At 34.3% G+C, this 20,042-nt stretch overlaps 3 protein-coding genes across 3 annotated transcripts; 1 reads left to right on the top strand and 2 right to left on the bottom strand.

Annotated features, from left to right (window-relative positions):
• Window positions 1-6: 6 nt before the first annotated feature.
• LOC100799026 (60S ribosomal export protein NMD3) lies at window positions 7-2,372 on the bottom strand. The gene is made up of 2 exons (XM_003538335.5): window positions 2,235-2,372; window positions 7-1,765 (listed from the first exon to the last, which is right to left on the bottom strand). The coding sequence occupies exon 2, from the start codon at window positions 1,737-1,739 to the stop codon at window positions 207-209; it is 1,533 nt and encodes a 510-aa protein (XP_003538383.1). The 5' UTR covers window positions 1,740-1,765; window positions 2,235-2,372; the 3' UTR covers window positions 7-206.
• Window positions 2,373-7,625: 5,253 nt separating this feature from the next.
• Window positions 7,626-8,621, bottom strand: LOC106795100 (uncharacterized). Its single transcript, XM_014763643.1, has one exon. It carries the CDS (start codon window positions 8,619-8,621, stop codon window positions 7,626-7,628), a length of 996 nt encoding a protein of 331 aa, XP_014619129.1.
• A 7,250-nt stretch (window positions 8,622-15,871) lies between these two features.
• On the top strand, window positions 15,872-19,836 carry LOC100798498 (uncharacterized). Its single transcript, XM_003538334.5, has 3 exons — window positions 15,872-16,403; window positions 17,573-17,810; window positions 19,388-19,836. The coding sequence occupies exons 1-3, from the start codon at window positions 16,110-16,112 to the stop codon at window positions 19,534-19,536; spliced, it is 681 nt and encodes a 226-aa protein (XP_003538382.1). The 5' UTR covers window positions 15,872-16,109; the 3' UTR covers window positions 19,537-19,836.
• Window positions 19,837-20,042: the final 206 nt, after the last annotated feature.

The raw sequence follows: 20,042 nt of genomic DNA, 5'->3' as shown, positions 1-20,042 counted from the left end.
AGCTGATAAAAGAATGGTAACACAAGCTATTTATAAGTATTGTTACTACAGTCTGCAAAATTACCATCTTATCATTCTTTCAATAAACAAACCATCAGAGATTGCCAATTAACACAACATAAATGGGAAAGGGAAAAGAAAACCTTTGACACGAACAAAAAGCCAAAATTCCATAAAATACTAATCAAGGTAGAAGAAGCTTTTGTTCATTCCGTCATGTTATCCTCTTCATCTTCATGCTCACTCAGATCAAGATCAGCCAACAACTCCTCCAATGGAACAGAAGATTCATCACCATCAGATGGCTTGTACTCTTTATTTCGGTACAATGATATGTTGAACCTCATTTCAGGGTTTTCTTCCAGATCTTGAATGAATTGTTCATATTCTGAGACCATTTTATCTTCATCAACTCTTCCCTTATCATCAACCTCCATCTCAAGTGATTTAAGCTTCCATGAACGAGGCTTCCCACGCTTCTTTTGGTGCTTCTCTTCATAACTCTTCTTTATTAAAATAGCTTCAGGAATGTGTCCTTTGTACTTGTCCAATTCCATGTCATTACTATTAGCCCCATACAGATCATAACCAAGAGCATAATCACCAGGATTTAGAAGATGGCCAAGATGAGTCTTGATGTTAAATATCGTGTCGTTCTTTCCAAAATCTGAAACACGAGCCACCTGAGCATCTGCTAAACGATATTTCGTGCCACCAATAGTGACCTCAGATGAAACAGTCTCCACATCCAGCACTATATATTCCACCAATTGTCTGCTAGTAAGTAACGACTTAAAGGATGTTCTCCAGTACTGATCAGCATCTATGAAACAGTGTCTCAAGGTAAATGGATCGAGCAAAGCAATGCTGTTGGTAACCTTGGTGCAAATCACAAGTGGACCAATATTTCCCAAACTAACAGCAACTCTAGGAGGCAGACAGATTAAATCCTCACGGCAAATAGGGCTGATTTCAACAGAAAATGTATATTTGTAGTTGTAGTTATTACTCTTTGGATCATGAGAAACAAGCTGCTTATCATGGCGGCTCCTTACCGGAGAAACTTTCCCAATAAACTCCACAAATTTGACTCCATGACTTCGATTAGAGAAAAAGAAGTCGATACCTTGTTCCATCTGCTTGATTCGTATAGCAGTGGCAGCAGCACCATGCTTCAGAATCAGCTGCTCCAAATAAAAGAAAGTACGCCTGTGAGAAACGTGTTGCCTGAGTTGCACAGCAGCAACCCACTGGTCAGGATTAGCTTGGACCCTAGAACAGGATTCACACATATGTTCTTGTTGAACATACTCGACGGGATAAGACTGTTCGAGTATTGCTCCATTCAGAACCTCCTTCTGAACCTTGACCTTGACTTTTACCCTCCTGGAATGCGGCTCAGTCCAAATGAACTCAGCGTGCACCAACCTCACTTTATTCGAATTCAAATTCTTCTGCAATTTCTTCAAGCAAAATGTCAACAGCTCCTTCGATTCCAGCTGCAGCTTGACCCAACTTCTTGGTGGCTGCAAGTAACTCTCACACTCAGGGCAATGCACCAGCACTAGACGCTTCAGCAGTCCTTCTGTAATATCGACTTCCGAGCGCAGACACTTCACACACATATTAGCAGCATTTGGTTGCATTGGAATTCCACATTTGCAGCACAAAACACTGCCAATTGTTTGGTTAACCATGAACATACCAGATTCCTGTGCCATGCCGGATGAACCAAACATATTGATGAAACGAAGATACTATTTCCCTGTTCCAATTTTTTAAAAGATAAAAGAGCATGAGCACACGAAAAAAGGATTATATGAAAGCTTTCAATTGGAAAATTAAAAATAAACAAAAGAAAAGAACCAAAGCTCACGTTGATTGATCAAAACTTGTGAAATATTCTGATTTATAAGGGAAAACAAAGGCGCAAATATGCATATAGTCTTTCGAACATATTGCAAGAATAAATAAAAAGCATTCAACATAAGGAATAAAAGATCGACAAAACGAGTACCGAATTGACAAGAGAAAAATTCAGAAGCTTGGAACAAAAATACAATACACCCACAAGCATAAAGTCGTTAAAAAACTCAAAAAGATGAAATCTGAGTAGAGATTGGCATGGAGAAATTAAGAACATGGAACCGAAAGAAAGCAGAAGAAAAGAGTTTCTAACAAGGTATTCAATCACAAAAATACGATTAAAAAAAACAATGAATTGAAAGACTTACTGTGTAGAGAAGGGTGATGGAGAGGTAGATCAGTAGTTTCTGCTGAGAAACAAGGTGAAGATGGAGGCAGCAGCCGTAGGAACAACCTATTAATATGAGAGACACCGAAACACCAAAAAAAAACGAAGTTGAAAACAAATTCTATGACGGTGTGGCCATGTAGTCTTCTAGAAACTATGGGCTTTGACCCGAAACATTTAACATGAGCTTCGAGCCCTATTACTCATCAGCCCAAAACATAATTCTTTTTTTAATGTTTAGTTTTTTATATCAGTTTTGAATTAGTTTTCACCATTTTTAGACCCCAATTTAAACAATTCTCTCTAATTCTAAAAATGTTTTATTTTTTAAACTAATAAACCAGTCACTAAATTAATTCTTAATTACTAAGAGAATTTATTTTAATTGATTAAACAAAATGTGTGAATTTTATAAATCCTTTCATATTGTGTTTAATTTTTTTTTCCTTTCAAAAATGTCAAAATTATTAATAAACTCAAACATAGTATAAGGAGTTATCAACCTTTATATACCACGTAGCCCATGTAAATAACAAGGCAAAAGAAAGACATGCATAGATAATAAATATTATTTTTAGCAAAAAAAAATTACATAGATAATAATTTTTCATGGAATTCAAAATCTCGTTTTAATGGAGATAAGATCGATAAACATCATGAAAAATATTATTTAGTTATATTATTAATAATTTTGATTAATTAATTTAATCTATAACAATATATAAATGATATATCCTCTCTTTTGATATACACATTTTGTTTAACGATCTTGCCCCTAAATTAATTAGGAAATTATCATATATTATCTTTCCCACCAACACTCATGTGCAACCGCTCATGTATTAATTAGGAAATTAAGAAATTATGGAAGCTATTCAGTTTGTTTTAAATATAAAATCATATGCCACTACTAATTCACGCTTTGTGACTTATGGAAGTTACTCAATTTGTTTTAAACACAAACATAACCTGCAGTCCCACTACTAATCTACGGGAGGAAGTTGCTTTCACATTAACAACACAATTAATATGACGAATAATAATAGGATTGGCATCTATCGGACAACTAACCAGTCCACAAGTTATCAACAACCTAGTACAAGTCTCTTCATCTTTAAAATATAAATTTTATATTTTTTCTACTATTCATTTTAGATGTATGTAATTTTTTTTAAAATAACACTATGTAGTATTTTATATATAATTTATATCTATAACAATAAATAAAAGAAATATCTCTTTAAGTAATTATCTTTGGTCTCCATTTTTTAGATTATTTAATCCTTTAAAACTTATCTTCATAAATAAATCCATATACTTAGTTAAAGAATAAAATGGAAAAACAATATAAGCATAAAAAGTTTTAAAAGTTCAATTCAGTAACCCACGATCCCATGTAATCTCCTTTTTCTCATTTCAATTTTTTGAGTTCATTAATCAATCCATTAATAACAATATAATTATCAAGAAAAAAAATAACAATATCAATAATATTAGTTACATAAAAGCGTTTCCAATACTAGCAATAGAAAATTAAGATTATTTTACATTTAAAATATATAACAATAATAAATAGAAAAAAATATATTTGTGTACTCAGAAAGATTTGGTATAAAATAATTTCATATCTTTTTATTTTTATATTTAAAAATATAAACTATATCATATCTTTTTATCTTAAAAAGCAACTTCCTGATATCAGACAAATATCAATATTAAATAATCACATGACTATTTCAGATAACTAATCACATGATCTGATAATGATATGTAGCAATATAATTTTATTCTTATTTTATAGACAACATAAAATATTTATTTGATTAAATTAAATTCTCTAATTTAATTATCAAATAAATTATTTTTTTTTGCAAAGATTGAAACATATGTTCAATACTAAACCGATACTAAATTAATCATAATTAATTTATTAATCAAGGTAGGTGTCTAGTTATATTCTTAACGTTGGAACAACATGAAGTAACATATTTTACCTTCAAAAATTAATAGAAGAATATTTATTTCCATCATTTATAACTAAATGTCAACTCTAGAGTATAGTATTATTGTCAAACTTTAATAAGTTAACACATTGTATTTAATCAATGAATGACTTCAATTTTTTTTCTTTCATTAATTGTTTTGATCAAGATTTTAATTCTATCATAGAGTTCAAACTCATTATCTAGAATTGATGAATTTCTTGTTAATTACTCATTAATTCTACAAGTATTTAATCATATTTAATATTCATTCAACTAGTATCCTAAAATATTAGGTGTTCGAAATTAAAATATAATAAATAATTTGTTAATTACTATGATAATCTTATGTCAAAGGAAACTATTATATTTCTTATTCGAGGAAAACGTCGGAAAAAACAGAACGTGTGGTTTACGAACTTTAAGTATGAAAGGTTCGAGAGTTGTTTTTACGCACGAAGAAGGTATTAGCACCCCACGCGTCCGTCACAAGGGATGACAACCTTCAATCAAGTATGCAAATATGACTTCAAAACTACGTATTTTCCCCTTTTTATGTTTTTATGTATTTTCCCTTTTTTATGTTTTTTAGCTTTTTATGGGTCTTTTGTATTTTATATCTTTTTGTGTTTTTTATGTTTTTATGATTTTTTGTGCCTTTTTATGCTTTTTACTTTTTTGTGGTCGACAAGGGTGTTTCCCTCGCTCCTACGTATTCCTCAATTGCGATAAAGAAATCAGACCTACGTAGTTCTTTCAAAAGCGGTAAAGTTATGGGTTGATTTTATGCTTTTGAACGGTCCAAGTTAAACGATAAAAGCAAAGATGATCATTTAAGGCGTTGGACCTTAAAACGGTTTTAAGTGACTTTGCAAACAAAGCTTGATTTGTGAGTTGATTTTAGCCTTAGTTTCACTTTGGTTATTAGTCAATTGATTCAAGGAAACTTTCAAAGAAAAACGTCTGATTGATTTTGTTGATTATTTTATTCAAAGATATTTTGATTATTTTATTATTATTTTTTCAAGATATTTTGATTATTTTATTATTTTTTTGAAGATATTTTGATTATTTTATTATTATTTTGCCTTTTTTTATTTAACCGAGGTTACAGCGTGAACGATTAGTTGAATTTTATTTTAACAGTGATTAAACGAGATTACAACACAAATGATCGGTTGAAATTCATTTTATCATTTATTAGGCGAGATAACAGCTTAAATAAACAGTAAAAAACTCGTTAAAATCGAAAGAAAAGAAAACCGAAAGTGAACGAAATGAAGATGAAAGCAAACGAAATAAGAAATGAATTGAAAGTCTCAGATTCGAACACTTACCAGTTGAAGACCGAAGAACGAACGAAGAACGGTGAAGAATGGCGGAAAATCTTCACAGATTTGCTCACAGAAACGTCTCAGAAGCGTTACGGAAGCACCTGGACTTGGATTTTCTTCACAGAAACACGTTTTTTCACCCAAAACAACTGAAATGCATAGCGTAGGGGTCAGGGATCCTTGAAACTCAGCCTCCTCCCCCTATTTATAGGAGAAATGGGGAGTTGCTTGCCGCCTAGAGGCTTCTTAAGGAAGATTTATGAGCGCACCCCAATTACTAAGTTCACCCCCCCTTTTCATACTTTATGGAAAAGTTACGAAAGCCTTACAAGAGCGTTTCAGAATTGATTTTCCTTTTTTTTCTCTTCCCTTTCACCAAATTAAGTGAAATATGTCAACCCAAAGCCTCGGATGCCCTGGATGTCCCTCAGAGGCTTCTTGAGGAAGATTCCTGAATGCGCCCTGTAATTGATAAATTCACCCCCCTTCTAGAATGTTCTGGATGAAGTTTCTTGAGTGCACCCCCATATTTGATAAGTTCACCCCCGCTTTTGTGTTTTTGGCTGTTTTCTTTCTGAAACGTTCCAAAACTTTATGGATTCCAAGACAATGGGTATTAAACATTTTGAAGTGGTCAAACGGAGGTCGCATGCTGACAAACAATGGTCCCCGGACGAAATTAGGGTATAACATTGGCCAAATCAGCAAACCATGGACTTTCATTCATCATGAATAGCAATTCATTTGGAAATTCATCTCTTATCTCCAGCTCCTTCAAAGTCACTTCCTTATTGACTAGTCTTGACAAGTGGTCAGCTACTAGATTTTCAGATCCCTTCTCATCTTGATTGACTAGATCAAATTCTTGAAGCAATAGAATTCACTTGATTAACCTGGGCTTGGAATTAGCTTTAGTCAACAAGTACTTAATGGTTGCATGGTCAGTGTAAACAATAACTTTTGATCCCACCAGGTATGATATGAATTTCTCTAGAGCATAGACAATTGCGAGCATTTCCTTCTCCGTGGTGGCATAATTCAGTTGAGCATCATTTAAAACTTTACTTGCATAATAGATAGCATGGAAAATTCTGCGCTTCCTCTAGCCCAACACAACACCCACAACATAATCACTTGCATCGCACATGAGCTCAAATTCTTGGCTCCAATCCGGTGTTGTAATGACAAGAGCGGACACTAAACTGGTCTTTAAGGTGTTGAATGACTTCAAACACTCTTCATCGAACAAAAACACAGTGTCCTTGTTGAGCAAGTTACTGAGCGATTTGGCAATCTTCGAAAAATATTTTATAAACCGCCTATAAAACCCAGCATGCCCAAAAAAGCTTCTTACTCCCTTGACATTCATTGGAGGAGGTAGCTTTTCAATCACATCAATCTTCGCTTTATCTACCTCAATCCCTCTCACAGAGATTTTGTGTCCCAAAACAATCCTTTTTGAACCATAAAATGACATTTTTCCCAATTAAGTACCAGGTTGGTCTCTTCACATCGTTGCACGACCCGCTCTAAATTTGCTAGACAACAATCGAAGGATGAGCCGAAAACAGAGAAGTCATCCATAAATACCTCAATGCACTTCTCCAGCATGTCGGCAAATATTGCCATCATGCATCGTTGAAACATAGCAAGAGCATTGCAAAGACCGAAGAGCATTCTTCTCTAAGCAAACACACCAAAGGGGCATGTGAATGTTGTCTTCTCTTGATCATTCGGGTCCACAACAATTTGGTGTTAACCAGAGTATCCATCTAGGAAACAATAGAATGATTGTCCAACTAATCTCTCAAGCATTTAATCCATGAAGGAAAGAGGAAAGTGATCTTTCCTTGTGGCATCATTTAACTTTCTGTAATCGATGCACATCCTCCACCCCGTGACTGTTCTTGTGGGGATCAAATCATTCTTCTCATTCCGGATTACTGTCATGCCACCTTTCTTAGGAACTACTTGCACAGGGCTAACCCATGCACTGTCAGAGATAGGATAGATGAGGCCTGCTTCTAGCAATTTAAGCGCTTCTTTCTGCACTTCCTACTTCATAGAAGGATTCAATCTTCTTTGCGCCTGTCTCACAGGCTTGTACTCGGTTTCCATGTTAATTTTATGCATGCAATAGGAAGGGCTAATTCCCTTAAGGTCAGAAATGTGCCATCCAATAGCTGCCTTGTGCTTCTTCAAAACCTCCACTAGTCGAGACTCATTATCCATCAAAGAGTTGCTAATAATCACTGGATTTGCTTCATTCTCTCCCAAGAACACATATTTTAGATGCTCTGGTAGAGTCTTTAGATCCATTTTATCCTTCTCTGTAGGAACGTCCTTCTTCAATTCTTCAAACACAACTTTTTCTGAAGAACTTCCCTCCAATCCTTCTAACTCTTCTAGGTAGTTATGCAATTCTTTCTCTTCCTCTTTTGTCAGACAATCCATGGCATTGGTCAGTGCTTTTTCTAATGGGGATTGCAATACCATAGCTCTAGCCATCGTGTCCACCTCCTGTTCAACCTTATCCACCTTAAAACATGCTTTATGGTCACTTGGATGCTTCATTGTGTCAAACAAATTAAAAGTAACCTTCTGATCATCAACACTCATTTCAAGGTTACCCTTTCCCATATCAACCATACATTTGGCTGTCAACATGAATAGACGGCCTAAGATCAGTGGAATCTCAGCATCTTTTTCTATGTCCATGACCACAAAATCAGCAGGGAATGTGAAGTGATGCACATTGACCAATACATCTTCCACTACACCATATGGCCTTGTGATTGAACGATCCGCTAACTGCAGTGTCATTCTAGTTGGTAGGATCTCCAGATTTCCTATCTTTCTGCACATGGATAGGGGCATTAAATTTATGCTAGCCCCTAATTCAATAAGCGCCTTTCCAACTGACACAGCACCAATGGAGCATGGAATAGTGACAGTCCCTGGATCCTTGTATTTTGGTGGAAGGATCCTCTGAATGACATCACTACAATTGCCTTCCACCACAATGTTGTCACTATGGATATACTTGCCCATCTTGGTCAGTAGATCTTTGAGAAACTTTGTGTAAAGTGGCATCTGTTATAAGGCTTCTCCAAAGGGAATAATGATTTCCAATTTCTTGAAAATGTCAAGGAAACGAGCAAAGTATCGCTCCTTGTCCTTTTTAAACGACACTAAAGGATATGGTGTTTCCCTTCCTGAATTGGGGACAACCTTTTTCTTCTTCTCCCTCACTAGCTCACTCTTGGTCTTTTTCTCCACATTATCTTTTGTAGAAGCAAGCTTCATGATGATGAATCAAGATTGATTCAAGTAGTTTTGATGTTGATAAAGATGATGACAAAAAGCCCAAAGAATGATTTCAAGATTGAGTCAACAATTCAAGAATCAAGAGAAGTTTGATTTCAAGATTCAAGAGAAGATGAATTCAAGATTCAAGAGAATAAATCAAGAAGACTTCACAAGGGAAGTATTGAAAATATTTTTCAAAAAACAAACATAGCACAATTTTGTTTTTCAAAAGAGTTTTTCTCAAATTTTCTAAGTTACCAGAGTTTTTACTCTCTGGTAATCGATTATCAGTTTCTTGTAATCGATTACCAGTGGCAAAGTTTGATTTCAAAAGTTTTCAACTGAATTTACAACGTTCCAATTGATTTCAAAATGGTGTAATTGATTACAAGATTTTGGTAATCGATTACCAGTGCATCTGAACGTTGAAATTCAAATTCAATTGTGAAGAGTCACATCCTTTCATAAAATGCTTTGTCTAATCGATTACAAGGATTTGGTAATCGATTACCAGTTACAAGTTTTGAACAAAAATAAAAAAATGTAACTCTTCCAATGGTTTTCAGATTTTTCTAAAGGTTATAACTCTTTCAATGGTTTTCTTGACCAGACTTCAAGAGTCTATAAAAGGAAAACCTTGATTTGCATTTGAAATATACTAACAACCTTTACAAACAACTTTTCCACATATTCTTTTACAACCTTTGAATCTCTTTGAACATTTTCTTGAACTTCTTCTTCTTCTTCTTCCTTTGCAAAAGCTTTCTAAAGTTTTCTGGTTTTTTCAAACCTTGAAAACAGAAGTGTGCTATTCATCTTTTTCATTCCTTTCTCTCTTTGCCAAAAAGAATTCGCCAAGGACTGACTGCCTGAATTCTTTTTGTGTCTCTCTTCTCCCTTTTCCAAAAGAACGAAGCATACCGCCTGAATTCTTTTGTGTCTTCCTTCTCCCTTTTCAAAGAATTCAAAACAACACAGTCTGAAAATTCTTTTGATTCTTCCCTTTCCCTTAAACAAAATATTTCAAAGGACTAACCGCCTGAGATATCTTTTGTTTCCCCTTCACAAAGTTTCAAAAGACTAATCGCCTGAGAACTTTGTCTTAACACATTGGAGGGTACATCCTTTGTGGTACAAGTAGAGGATACATCTACTTGGGTTGTTGTAACTGAGAACAAGAGAGGGTACATCTCTTGTAGATCAGTTCTAGTGGAGGGTACATCCATTAGGTTGTTCAAAGAGAACAAGGGAGGGTACATCCCTTGTGGATCTTTGCTTGTAAAGGACTTTACAAGGTTGAAAAGAAATCTCAAGGACCGCAGGTCACTTGGGGACTGGATGTAGGCACGGGTTGTTGCCGAACCAGCATAAAACTCCTGTGTTTGTCTTCTTCTTCCCTACACTCTTTAATTTCCGCTGTGCATTTTAATTATCGTTTTTACTTTTGGTTAAGTTTCCATTTCTGTTATTCACTTTCTTAACATTATAGTAAAAGCCTAAGAGGGTAGATTTTTAATTAGTAAAGTTTTAGTAATAATTAATTCAACCCCCCTTCTTAATTATTCTGAGGTCACTTGATCCAACATCTTTTCTCTCATTCCCCTCACTGTCTCTCTTTTTGGTATTTTTTTCATTTTCTTCCTCATCAACCTCATTTATTTTTCTCTCTCCCATCTGATCTCCCTCTTTTTCTTTCTTTTCCTCAGCTCCTAAATTCTCTTCTTCATTGGTCCTTCCCTCATTCTCCACAACTAATTCCCTTTTGCTTCTAGTCATAACAGCTTTACACTCTTCTTTGGGATTCTTCTATGTATTTGCTCCAAAGCCTCAAGAAGAATTTTCAGCTATTTGTTTGCCCAGTTGCCCCACTTGGATTTCTAAGTTTTTGATGGCTGACTTAGTGTTCTTATGATTGGACATTGAAACCTGCATAAATAGAGCCAAAGTTTCTTCCAGCTTGGTGGTTTTCTCATACAAGTTAGGCCTTTGATTAGGAGGTCTATTGGAAGGTCCTCCTTGATCCTTGTTGAACTGATTACCTGGGTGTGATCTCGTCTCTTGCCCTTGATTTTGATTGAAGTTTCCTCCTTGCTGGTAACCTGAAAAACCGCCTGAGTGAAATCCTTATCTATTTTGGTTCCCCATATAGTTTACCTCTTTAGTTGCATCATCTTGGGCTATACAACAGTCGGATTCATGAGCTCCTCCATAAATACTGCAGCCTCTAACTTGCATAACTGTTGAATGAGAAGGCTGAGCCGCTTGCAAATGTTTTGGGAATTTGCTAAGTGTCTCCATGAGCGATTCAAGCTGTTTGGTTGACAGCTTATTCTGTGCCAACAATGTGTCGTGTGAGGAAAGCTCCAACAGGCTTCTTTTTGTGGCATTATGTGTCCTATCACGCAAGATAGCATGATCACTGGCTGCCATGTTCTCAATAAGCTCCATTGCTTCCTCTGGAGTCTTCAACTTAATCTTTCCTCCGGCTGAAGCATCTAACAATTGCTTGGACTGTGGCCTCAAACCGCCAATGAATATATTCAGCTGAATAAGCTCAATGAATCCATGAGTCGGTGTCTTCCACAACAAGCCACATAATCGTTCTAGAGCTTCACTCAAAGACTCATCCGAAAACTGATGAAATGAGGAAATTGCTGCTTTGCCTTCAGCTGTCTTGGATTTAGGGAAATACTTCTTCAAGAATTTCTCTACTACTTCCTCCCATGTCTTCAAACTATTTCCCTTGAAAGATTGCAACCATCTCTTTGCTTCACCCGCTAGATCGGCATCCCTGCTATCTTCATTGTGTTGCAAATTTCTATATAAGTTGTAAGGTGTGCATAAGGGTCTTCTTTAGGCAAGCCATGGAAAAGATTTCCTTGAGTCAGCTGAATCAAGGAGTGTGGATAAGAAATGTTGTGTGCTTGGACTTCTGACCGCGCAATACTTGTGAAAAATTGCGGCACGGTGGAGTTGGAATAATCCTCAAGAGTCACCCTTTGTGGTTGATTATCTGCCATATTAGCTTCAGATGCACCAACTTCGGATTCCCTCAAATTTGTAGGAAATGATGATGACGATTCAGATGAAAGAGTTCTCTCGCCACTTGGATTGGTTGTCCTCTCTTGTAAAGCTTTCCTCCTCTTCTCTGTGTTGTTTCTCTTGCAAGTAGCTTCGATCTCCAAATTTATGGAGCTAAATCCCCTGCTGGAGTTTTACCTCGCATACAAGAAGTAACTAAACAGAGCAACAGTTAACCAAGTTAAGAGATAAAATTTAAATTGTAAATAGTCACAGGAAACAATCAAAGAATAAAGAATAAATGTTTCCAAACTGAATTATACTTCTAAGTGGAAAGAAATTCCTCGGCAACGGCGCCAAAAACTTGTTCCTTCTGCTGTTAGGCAAGTTTACTGATTCGCACAAGTAGTATATAAAACGGTAAGACCGAGTATCGTATCCACAGAAAATTTGTTTCACGTAGACTATGTATATTCAGTATGTAAACACTTTTTAAGCTTGAAAATAAGTAAATATTAAGTAGTAAATTAGGTTTTCCTCAATATTAACTACGTGGACAATATTAAAATACTCAAAGCTGTAAAATGTGACAAATATCAAGTTAAAAGCGTTTGGGAGTTTCCTGCTGAAATTTCTCATGTCGTATAAAAGGATTTTTCTCTATTTAACGTTATCCTAGTGTTCTTACACCGAGAAAATACTCAGACCATGATTCCTCGCATGAATGAACCTAACTCTTTCTGCTTTTGTTCTTGATTCCTTAACAAACTCGTTCTAAAAGAGTTGCACTAAGCATACAGTGTAAAATATACTAGACTATTGCACTCCATTCCTTGACATACAAATTTCTAGCTTGATCTATCAAGTTCTAAGGTTTTAAAGCATTTTCCAACACTAAAAAGCCTAACTAAACATACAAATGGTTGATCACGCCACAAACATGTAAAATAAATATGGATGGAAGCAAAGAACACTAGAAAGTAACATTAAATAGATAGTTAGAACATTACATCAAGAGTTTTAGTAGTTACTCCACAACAAAGAGGTTCTAGCCTTCCATTACAAGTAAAGTTTCAAAATATAAAGAAAATGTTTTTGGTGAAAGAAAATGGAAGAAGATGAAGGAGAATGTCTTCTCTAGCCTCTCAGCCCTATTTCTCTCTGTTTTTCACATAGCAAGGCTTGGCTAGACTTTGGTTGTTGTTAGTGACCTTTGGTTTCCGCCAATCTCAGTGTTTTAAAGGCTTTTGGACTTCTCAGTACACGAAGGCTCGCTTAGCGAGCATGTCTCGCTGAGCCAGGGTAAGTGAAAATTCGCTTAGTGAGCTTGGGGGCACTAAGCGCAAGAAGAGACAATGTCCTCGCTGGGCAAGCTTGCTGCGCGTTGAGCATGCAGATCTCTGACTTATCCTCTTCTAGGGTTTCCCATCCGCTAAGCCAGCTGGCTGCCTCACTAAGCGGATGAGGCTTGCTTAGCCAATTTGCCTCGCTAAGCGAGTTCATCAGTAGCTTTTTGCACCTTCTCTTCTTTGGCCTACAAACTGAGTTGAATTCAACATTAGTTCACAAACATGGAGTTTCTACTCTATAAAATCACATAAGAAAGAAAATATATACAATTTCCACAAAAAAGAATCATAAATTTGAGGCATGTTGATGTTTTCTTGCAAATTTTCAATAGAATACTAACTCATGAATAACAACTAACAAGCAGCTAGAGGTCTGTATATCTACAAATAGAATGCAGTAATCTAGTATACTTTGTATCGTGTACGTACTGCAACTCCCTTAGAATGAGTTTGTTGAGGAATCAAGGACAAAAACTAAAAGAGTTAGGCTCTTTTATATGAGGAATCATGGTCTGAGTAAATCGATGGTGCAAGAACGCTAGAATAATGTTAAATAGAGAAAAACCTATTAGTACGGCAAGAGGAAGTTCAGTAGAATACTCCCCGACGCTTTTATTTTGATATTTATTCCATTTTACAGCTTTGTGTTCATTTTGTCGTTTGTTTAAGTAGTAGAATTGATCAAAGAAAACCAAACCATTAATGAGTTCTTTATTTTATTACCAAAGCTAAAAATGTTTACATACTGAATATACGACAAATTCTCTATGAGCACGATAATTAGACTTACCGTTTTAAATACTATTTGTGCAAATTGATATACTTGCCAATTGTTTAACATCTACCATAAATTAATTTCATGCAATATACATGGTTGGAGACTACCATTGTTATTTGCACTGATATTCTATTTATTTTTTGTTGTGAGATTTTAATTTTATTAATTTACTCTTTGTTGTAAGTATTATTTTTCGTGAGTATTTTTACTTGGATTTTGCGGGGAAGATTTAGCAATGAACATGATGCAATTGTGGTAGAAAAGGTTGGAAGATTATCAATTGAGTCTTTTCAAAGCCTTAAGTTTTACTATCTATCTTTTTTTGCATCTTATTTGTTTGTATGGGCTGGTTTGGTTATGTTATTTTTTTTTTATCAGGTGTTGTAATTCTTAGCTTGGGTGTATATCAATAATTTTTCTATCATTTGAATTTTCTTAATGCAAGGTAAGTTTCTATCTCAAAATTATTCACTCAAGTTTTTCATTATTATTATTGTAATTTCCAGTCATAGGAGTGGATTTTATTTTCAAATTTTGCTTATCAATTTCCAAGTATAATGATGTGTTATTGTGTTGTGTTGACAGGATGGTTCAATGATTTTTGTGAGCTGATTTTCTATTTTTATTCTTCTAATCCCAGATTCTGCATCGTACAAGGCCCATAAACGATATAGGACAGAGCTTCATGTAATTCAATATAAGGAATGTTTACTTTTAGAGGTCATTTACATAATTGTACATGAATTGAACCCCAAACATGTAGCAATTGTATACCAATTAATTATATATATTTATATTTAAATTTGAGTCTAACACTGATGAAGTTACCAACAACCAGGAAGGTTTAAGGTTTGTGCTCAAAACCTAATGAATGTGTGGCTACTTTTTTTTTTTTTCTCCTTCATTGTTTTTGGTATTATTCCAAGTTGTGTCAATATTTTCTGGTATTTTTTTTTACAAATATTTTAGACTGCGTTATAAATCTATTGATATATGTGTCCTTTTAAAAAACACTCTTAGAAAAATATATAAGATGAAATAAGTTTTTTTTGTATCTAATGATTTTTTAAGCTTTCTATTTTATGAATTTTATATTAAATAATTACTTTTTTAATTCTTCACTCAATATCTTAAGGATACTGGTTAGTAAGACTCATCTATACTTTATATCTATAATATAAAATAATCTAACCTCATTTTTAAAATATTTCTATCCTTCAAGTATTACAAATTACTTTACTATTTTATTTCAACATCCAATATTAGTTACATTAAAAAATAATATTTAATTGTATATGTAACTAAATTTAGTTCCGACATAAATAAAAAACACTGTATAAATTAAAGTATAAACTTGCAAATACACAGTACCTAGTATTTCAATCAGAAAAAAAAATCCAATTCAAAATTCTATCGAAAATGTTTTAAAGACAAAAAAAATATATTTTGTAAGTACTAAAATGAAATAAAGATACATGGATGAAAATTAAAAAATATTAAGTTGTAGGAAAAATATTTAAGCATTAAATCTATACTTACTGATAATAAAGAAAATATCTGATTTGGTATCTATATTTCATTCAACAATTTTATTTTTAAACTTTTAAATTTTTTTCTAACCCAAAGTAACTTTCCACTACTTATATATGTATCTTTTTTTTTTAGTTTTTATTACTCATTTATAAAATTTAGAACCCTAGTATTTAACAATGTGAAAGGTTGGTTAAGATGATAAGGAGTGAAATCATCAACAAAGAAGTGGGCTTAAATTTTCATAACCCAAATGAGAACTTATTTGATGAATCTTTTCATATATGTAAATGCTCAAAAGTACTTATTACTTTAATCATCTAAAGTTTTTCTTATAATTTTTTTTTTTAATAGTGCTGACTTCATTCTAAAGGAAGCTAATCAGAGCGTCCAGGTGGACGATAAAGCTGAAAATATGGTGCCGACGTGCTTCTCACTCTCTGACTGATGTGTCGATCTTGGCACTCACACATGGGATCCACCTTGATGCAATCTTCTTAAAAACATATATAGAATCTAATCACACTTTTTCTCCGCTTCCTGCAACTGAAAATGGCAGAGACTTCCAACGGCAACGGCGTCTACGTCGATGAAGAAGAACAAGAAGTAGTAAAGTTGAAGCAGAAAACGCAAAGAGTGAAAGAAACCTTGCCGGAGGTCCTTAACCGCATCGCCTCCGCCATTCTCTTCCCGGAACCTGCCTACTCCGGATCCCTACTTCGCCGGATCAAACTCTCCGTCGCCGACCACGCTCCTCTCCTTCCCGAAGCTTCCAAAAACTCCGCCCGCGACGTTCTCCTCTGGACTCGCCGCGGCACTCCCTTCCGCCCGCTCTTCGTCATCTCCGTAAGAATAAAATAATTTATTCAATCCAGTTATAATATTTCTTCGATATGTTTGATTGAATCGAGATTCCTCGCTGTTTATGAATCTTTTCATTCTTGAAAAATTCTCCATGCGTTTCTCTTGGTTAAATATTTCAATCATATAATTGGACCTGGGAGTAACTGATTATCAACTTGAAGTGTTTTCTTTTTATAAAATGTTGAGAATTTAATTAGGATGTGTATATATGTTTTTTTTTAATACTTTTATTCAATCAGACAGCAATTGTTACATTTTTTGTGTTTTGATTTTAGTTAAAATTAATTTTGAATTGAAGAGATGTATATTATTTGCATGTTTTTATTTTAAAAGCAAGTCAGTAGAAAAATATTGATCTAACACAATCTGTCTAAAGTTTGTTCAAGTCAAAATTAATTCTGAACCATAATTTCTCAGTGTGTAACCTTCGTAACGTTATTTCTGATGATTCATTGTGAACCTAAACATGCATAATAATTACTTTAAAAAATACTACTATTTAGCATGATTTGTGATTAGTTTGTAAACATGAAAATTAAACTCTTTTACTAATTCAGTAAAAAAAATAAACTCTTTGATTAATAATTATAAAAATGTAATTAATTTGTTGTTCTGTTCTGTTTTTGAAATTTTATGAAATAAATCATTTCCTTTCGAAAAACATTGATTAATTAATGCAAATAAGGAAGCATCTTTATAGTTTTTAATTAATGAAAATAATGAAAATAGAAAAATAAAGATGCATTGTCTTGGATTAAGGAGTACTAGTTCAATAAGTTATGGCATTGTATTGCAGATGCAAAAATAAGCTAATGAAAAAGGATGCTTAAAGAGGGGTTCTGATGGATTTGTTTACCTGTAGATTATCATCACTAGAATTCAAAGCATGCAGGGCTGTTTCTTTTCTTGATACTGAACCTGGGAAAAACCACATGGAGATGCATGATGTCACTTATCAGTTTTGATGTCGTTCCTTTTGTAATCATAATAGTTATAATAATGATGAACCGTGTTCTATATGTTTCTAAAAACGATGAATTAATATTAAATAAGAAACCATATTATATTCATATCAAGGAAGATTTATGATGAGATAAATTTATCTTTTGTTTTGAAAGTTTATGATTTGTTGTTTTTCCTTATTGCTGCAGGTTGGGACGGTTACTTTTGTTGCTTTGACAGCACTGCTTGTATTTATGCTTTTCTTTCTAGCTGCAACCATAAATGCCATTGTCATATCGCTGCTGATATCTTTGGCAGCTGCAGGAGGATTCCTGGCTCTTTTCTTTGCTTTTGTTACAGCTATATACATTGGAGCATTAGCAATTGCCATATTTGCTATTTCAGTTACCACATTTTGGTCAATTGTGGCTATTCTGATAATCACAGGTAACAAGTTGTTTGGTCACCTCATCCTTTTCTCTTTCCTTTTCCACACTTTGTGCTTTAGGTTTGATTTTGTTTGCTATTACATTGTTATCAAAACTTTTATCAGTTGTGTGAAATTCAACAGTTTGAGTACAGCTATAGACATATATCTCTTCCATAAGACGTGCCTTTGAATAAGATTTGAAATGATATAAACTGCATCCTTCTGTTACAATTACGCAGACTTTGTGTATACTAACAGTAAGAAAAGTACTTGTGGCTGTGCCTACTAAGTACTACTAACAGTAGAAAAGTACTTGTGCATACTGACAGTTAGATTTTGCATGTTCCCATCCTAGTTTCTGCATGTATATTATACATTGATCAAATGGATGTTTACAATTTTTCATATGATTTCACTGGTATTGGGCTTATCTTTGTGAAAAGACCAACTGAACTCCTAATGAGCATGGGTGATGTAATAATGGTAATGGGCTATGTTATATGTCCACTATCAGAATTTTGCTGCACTTGGCAGCTTAAGCTTACCAGTCAAACAGTTGCCACATACCAACATTGCCTGGTGTGGTGGATTCCTTCCTTAGAATTTCATAAAATTATAGACTAATTTAAATGAAAATGAAAGCCACCAGGGAGGTTCTATGGCATCACTTGATGGATTACAACGTTTAAACAGATTAAGGATCACTACCCTCCAACCATTGCACTTTCTATCTCATCAGCACTCAACATAAGCTCACGCACAGAATGCTTCCAGGCTTTCAACACCTCTCACACGATGATCGAAATGGGTATTATCTGATGGGATGCTTAGACTGGGGACTCTGGCTTTTTATAGAGTCAGTTTCTGTCCATCCTTGAAACTAACCCCTAACGATCAGGATATGTAGATAATGGTTACATCCCACTAACATGACTGCTATTAATGACCAGATAAATTAGTGAGAATAACAGGAGTAGTGGTTGAGAAATATTAGGATCTTAAGATTTAATTTTAAAATTCAAAATAAGTCTAACATTCTCCTTCCACTTGGCCCAGTATTTCTCACACTTTATGATATCTACACTACTGAGAACCTTATGCTCACACCCAAAAGTTAATTACATGAATCATGGACCTAATAAAATGATTATTACCTTCCATGTATCACAATATAATCACCCTTAGTAAAAAAAACAACAATTTAACTAAATGAACATGTTCAAAATTTATTATTGAGTTCAAATTTCATGTCTTACTCAACCAAATGTATACATAAAAATGAGAAGAAAAAAACTAAAAATAAAGTTTCATTACATTCAAAGAGACTTTACATAACTAAATCAAGTCTCATACACATTACATGATCCTTGAACAACTTAGTTGGCATGCCTTTTGTCAATGTGCTTGCTTCTTGCTTTGACTTCCACTTTTATCACTAACTTAATTGCAGTTGATTTTACCCTCTTCATTCTAAAATATAAGATTACATTGATGTTTCTTTGATGGATTTTCTGATTTTCATAATGTTTCTTTTGTTATTTTTTCTCTGGGTTAACACTCAACACTACTGGACATGGAAATCAATATGAACCAGGTTTTATTGGATTCATTTACACTGTGTGGCTGGTAACTAGAAAAAGCTTTGGATTTGCTAAACACTCCTTGGACGTGACCGGCTCTGCAATTTCATCTTACACTACTGCACGGCATGCCCACCACCTAATACACACGAATTCAAAGTAGGGGATGATCACAAACAGAGACTTATGTACAAATCTTAAGCTACATGTCCGTGTTTTGGACTGACGCGAGCTTCTTTTGGCTGGTATGAAGTCTTGTTCTTAGATCCTTCATAGTTTGGTTTCAATTACAATCCTTTGTTTTATATCTGAATAGAGAGATGTTTAGGTAAATAAGCCAGGTTATTGTGTGTTGTGTTTGAAGTTTGATGTTAATACAAAACAGTGGGTTTTCTTCTGTAGCCACCTAGTTACCTGGTGTAATGCAACTTATAGCTGATATGAAATGAAATTTGTGTGTAAATGATGTAATTTTGGAACGAGTTATGTGTTTGCTGCACTTGTGGGAACAACTATATACATGCGGTACTTGTACAGCCACACGTCACGTAATTTAATCACATCATATTCTCATATATTTATATTTTGTTATAAAGCTAGAATGCAGAATTTCGATTTGGTATTGCTATTTTTTTTAAATCTTTCCACTGAGATAAAATAGTGATTTTA

This window comes from Glycine max, chromosome 11 (genome assembly GCF_000004515.6).
Source record: "Glycine max cultivar Williams 82 chromosome 11, Glycine_max_v4.0, whole genome shotgun sequence".
NCBI classification, from domain to species: domain Eukaryota; kingdom Viridiplantae; phylum Streptophyta; class Magnoliopsida; order Fabales; family Fabaceae; genus Glycine; species Glycine max.
Note: the sequence above shows the minus strand (reverse complement) of the source record. Positions and strands in the feature narration are given on the sequence as shown.